The following is a 4643-nucleotide window of genomic DNA, read 5'->3' as shown; positions in this document are numbered from 1 at the left end:
TTTTAATAAAAGATGCAGAAGAGTGTCCTCTAAAATGGCAGATCACACTTCCCTAATCATTAAAATTTAAAGATATTTAAATATAATTTTATAGAGAATGGTGTTGTTGAACACTTTTAACTCATTTATTAAGTGTTTTTAAATGACTAAAAGCACTTTTAGAGAAAATATTTTTGGATTCTAAAAGTATTTGAGTGCATTCAGCAAGAAACACCAATTATGTGCTTCTTAATTACAGGAAGCACTTTAAGTGCTTTTTTAAGGATTAAATTGCATTTTTACTAAGGATTGTTTTCAAAATTATTTTAATAGCACTTTCAGTCATTTAAAAGAACTTCACATACGAGCCATTTATGTGCATAGTGGACAAAATGTTATTCTTAATTTGAATTAAATATCTTTTAAATCTCTGCGTTTTACTTGAAATTTTTTATTTAGCCAATTTAGTCATTGTGTTTTAATTCCTTAACTATTTTGTTTTTTTTTTCTTTTTGTCTAACTTTAAGTGTTATTTTACACGCGCATAGCACGCAGAGGCGTAGCTAAGCAAAAGAGACCAAGATTGTTAATGGATAGCATAATGATAAAGTTTATCCAAACTAAAAATATAAGGACCAAAAGTAAAAAAAAAAAATGGAGCAACACCGTAATTAAGATGGTATTTACTATTTAATCTTTCTAAGCTTTCATTTTTGAAGAATGTAAGGAGTCACATATCGGATACTTGACAAAAGTAAATTATAATTTTATATTAAGTTATGTTACTTCTAATTGAGAGTTAGGCTAGCAGTTAGTTAATTGAATACGGTATGATAAGTGAGTATTTTCATTTCCCATGTGCAACATCAATATCTGGGCAACTCCTGGATGCCATGCAAAATAACCAAGCCACCTATTACATGGTTTAGGACTCCCAGTTAGGTACTTCAATCACATATAATTAGTTACTTATCATCATAGATAAGCTGTGAACGAAGATGGAAGTTTCATTTGAGTCTCAGTTTGTCACGTAGTTGATGAGTTGCCTAACTTTTTAACTTATACCTTGCTATAAAAGGGTACCTGAAAAATGGAATCCTTAAGCTTTTTTGCAGTGTCGAATTAACTACTGCAAACAAAGGTGCTGAAAAAAGCTTCACAAGAAAAAGAAGGGAAAAAACTACAAATTAAAACATAAATATTCATCAATCATCAGCAGCAGAATGCAGTTCTTGAATACCGAACAACTGGCTTTCGTATTCGGTCTCTTAGGTATGCAAATATATAATTGTGTATATCAATTTTCTTTCACTCTTCTATTCAGATATGGTTATATACAATTAAGTAGGTAATTAATTAAAATGCTCACTCAAACTTCATTCTTCTAAAAAAGTTCTTTAAAAATCTAAAATTTTCAAGTTGTTTTACGATATTATTCCTGTTATCTAATTCTAACACAAGCTTTGGAATATTGTCATGGTTTCACAGGTAACATTGTATCATTCATGGTGTTTTTGGCGCCAATGTAAGACCCTTTACTTTAAACAAATAACCACGTACTTAAACCCTAATTCACATCTTTATGAATAAGTTGCATTAGCGTAACTCTCTCTCTCTCTCTCTCTCTCTCTCTCTCTCTCTCTGTGCAGACCAACGTTTTACACAATATACAAGAAGAAATCATCGAAAGGGTTCCAATCCATACCTTACGTGGTTGCCCTACTCAGTGCAACTCTATTGTTGTATTATGGAGTCCTCAAGACAAATGCTTATTTGATCGTCAGCATCAACGTCATCGGAATCCTTATCGAAGTTACTTACCTCATCCTCTACATTGTATACGCATCCAAGAAGGACAAGGTCAGAGGCATACATTATGCATGTCTCCTTTTGTTTTATTGTTTGTTAGGGAATACTGAAGAAAACAGATATGCAGATATGTATGCTATTTAAATTGGATAAATGCTTATACTTTGATCATGGCTCGCAGATTACTACACTGAGTTTGATCCTGCTAGTAAATGTAGCCGCTTTCGGGTTGGTGCTGGCAGTCACCGTCTTCCTCCTTGGAGGGACAGCGCGCGTTTGCGCTGTTGGATGGATTTGTGCCGTGTTTAACATTGCTGTATTTGCTGCTCCTCTAAGCATTATGGTACTTAATTAACTAGTTAAATGATAAATCTCTATTTTTCTTTAAATTTAGAATTATGGCAATCACTGTCATTTGACATGTTTACATTAATTCCGGCAGAGGCAAGTAATAAGAACCAAAAGTGTGGAATTCATGCCATTTTCTTTGTCCCTTTTCCTGACACTTTGTGCCACCATGTGGTTCTTCTACGGACTATTCACAAAGGATTACTACATTGCAGTAAGTACCAATTTCCAATTTCATTTCTTGGAATTTTGAGGCTTGCTAACCCTAATTTTCGAAATCTGACACGAACATTTATCGGATGAGCGCAGTTACCAAACGTGTTAGGGTTTCTATTTGGCATCGCCCAAATGATCCTATACATGACATACAAGAATTCAGGGAAAGATGTCGAAGTGAAAAAGAGTACTATGGAGATGAAGAAGTTGAGCTCCACCAACCGTCCAAATTTGACGGGCAGTGTGAACAAAAATTCAAGGTCAGATGAACTTAAGCAGACTACGGATGTCTATGAATCAAACGATGAACACGTATAGTTCCCACTGTTTCAGCTCAAGAAAGATTGAAGATTTCATATAATTCTAGCCTTAATTTTCTGTTTATCCATAGTGCATATCTCATATGTAAACAGTAGATGGTAATAACTGTTGGGGCTTAAAAATGCTTCACTACTTTGGAGATGTTAATCTCACAAAGAAGAATGTAATGCAGCGGAATTGATAGGCAAGAGAAAGAAAGAATACTCAAAGTATTACACAAGATTTTTATTCACTCACAAACTTAGTACAAGAGGAAACACTCAAACACTCTTAGAAGCTTTGTTGCTTCTTCTCACTTCTCACTTGGCACTCTCACTTCTCACTACTTGCTCTCTTGGTTGTTATATCACATAGCTTAGCACCTCACCAATTTATAGGCAAGGTTTGCCAACTTTGACATTGCTAGAACTTTCTAGTTAATGCTTAACAACCACGCAATTGTACAAGATTCTAGATCTTTCTACAAAAAGCCTTAGATATTTATGCATGAATTCCACCAATTTGAATTTGCTATAACTCTCTAGCATGTGCATGGATCTTTCTTTGTATATGGGCCGGATCAATTATCTTGGGCCAAGATAAGATTACAATTCAACAATAACTTTAGGAATAGAAGCCTTGCTGTGTAGGTGTAAGTGAAGAATTGGTTGTGTCTTGTGTGTGTTAGAGTTATTTAATATTAATTAAATAAATATCCACCCAAATTAGTAGGTGGATTGGAATAATATTTCTAAGGAAATATCATTGATAACCAAGATATATTCTCCCTTTGAATATGCCAAGGATGGTGGGATTTGGCTTGGTGAGCAAGCATATTCTTCTACAGACTAAGCCTTACATGACCACTATAATAGAGGCCATATGGGGAGGGTTAGGGGTAGAGAAATAGAGCAGCCATTCCTTTGTTTCCCTAGCCGAAATTCCTTGGTGGAATTTCCCCGCACAAATCTCTCCCTACAAGTTCCATTCTAGCAAGGCGAGACAGTGGTCCAAAATTCGTCAATTCCGATAGTTTAACCTAAACGAATTCCCTGTCTATTCGTATATATTTTCAACAGTGTGCAATCCAGAACAATCATATAGCAAAAAGCAGATTAGTTCTTTTATATAAATGTCTTGTGTTGTAAGAAAGCACCTGAGCCGAAGCATTAACTGGCAATGAAGTCATCAAAATGTAAAATCGCAAAAATTTCATTAACCATCAACTATCCAAGATACACATAGCTAGCAGGATTGCAAGAAATCATTAGAACAGTTACTAATTATTCATCAAACAATGCCGAAAGTTGAACGTAAAACTCAGGATGTAGACAGATATGTACACGTCGCATAGAAAGTGATCATTGATTTACAACATGCAATTTCTTGTTTTTTTTTTTTTTTTTTTTTTTTGGAGAACCTCGGCGGTACGAGGGAAATTTATTGATAAGAAAAAAGAAGATACACCTAGACAGGGGGGGACATAAACCTAACCCCTCATAGAACAAGAGAAAAGAAATACAAAAAAGGGGGGGACATGCACCTTACCCCTTTTGAGAAAGGAAATACAAAAGAGGGGGGGGGACATAGACCGTACCCCTCTTGGAAAAGAAAATACAAGGAAAAGACTGGGCGGACATAAGCCCAAACCCCTCTATAAACCTAAAAGGTAATAACCAGCAAGACAAGCTGCAAAACAAAAGGGAATCCAAAAAGGTTAGGAAAAGAAAGGAGAACACACATCAAGAAGAGGAGACAAACCTGTAGGTTGGCATGCCCAAGAAATCTGAGTGCAGAGGAGGAAGGATCTCTATAGGGGGAGTGGAATGCCAAACAAGTGAAGATGATAGAAGCCCTAAATTGGCTAATTTGTCAGCAACAACATTCCCTTCTCGAAAAATATGAGAGCAACGAAAAACCATGTTCTGCAAATGGAGAGTACAATTGTTCCAGCGTGTCTGGAGTGACCAAGGGGGAGAGAAAGATCCAGA

The 4643-nt window shown here is 35.6% G+C and overlaps 1 protein-coding gene across 1 annotated transcript; it reads left to right on the top strand.

Annotated features, from left to right (window-relative positions):
• The first annotated feature begins 1073 nt into the window (after positions 1 to 1073).
• LOC103434230 (bidirectional sugar transporter SWEET9-like) lies at positions 1074 to 2893 on the top strand. The gene is made up of 6 exons (XM_008372549.3): positions 1074 to 1251; positions 1468 to 1504; positions 1629 to 1839; positions 1970 to 2131; positions 2231 to 2350; positions 2446 to 2893. Exons 1-6 carry the CDS (start codon positions 1203 to 1205, stop codon positions 2668 to 2670), a joined length of 804 nt encoding a protein of 267 aa, XP_008370771.3. The 5' UTR covers positions 1074 to 1202; the 3' UTR covers positions 2671 to 2893.
• The last annotated feature ends 1750 nt before the right edge of the window (positions 2894 to 4643 follow it).

Source organism: Malus domestica, chromosome 04, assembly GCF_042453785.1.
Source record: "Malus domestica chromosome 04, GDT2T_hap1".
NCBI lineage: Eukaryota > Viridiplantae > Streptophyta > Magnoliopsida > Rosales > Rosaceae > Malus > Malus domestica.
Note: the sequence above shows the minus strand (reverse complement) of the source record. Positions and strands in the feature narration are given on the sequence as shown.

Coding starts and splice junctions, on each gene's coding strand:
- LOC103434230 (XM_008372549.3), top strand. CDS start 1,203: ATGCAGTTCTTGAATACCGAACAACTGGCTTTCGTATTCGGTCTCTTA. Junction 1,505..1,628: donor ATGGTGTTTTTGGCGCCAAT/GTAAGACCCTTT, acceptor CTCTCTGTGCAG/ACCAACGTTTTACACAATAT. Junction 2,132..2,230: donor CTGCTCCTCTAAGCATTATG/GTACTTAATTAA, acceptor TAATTCCGGCAG/AGGCAAGTAATAAGAACCAA.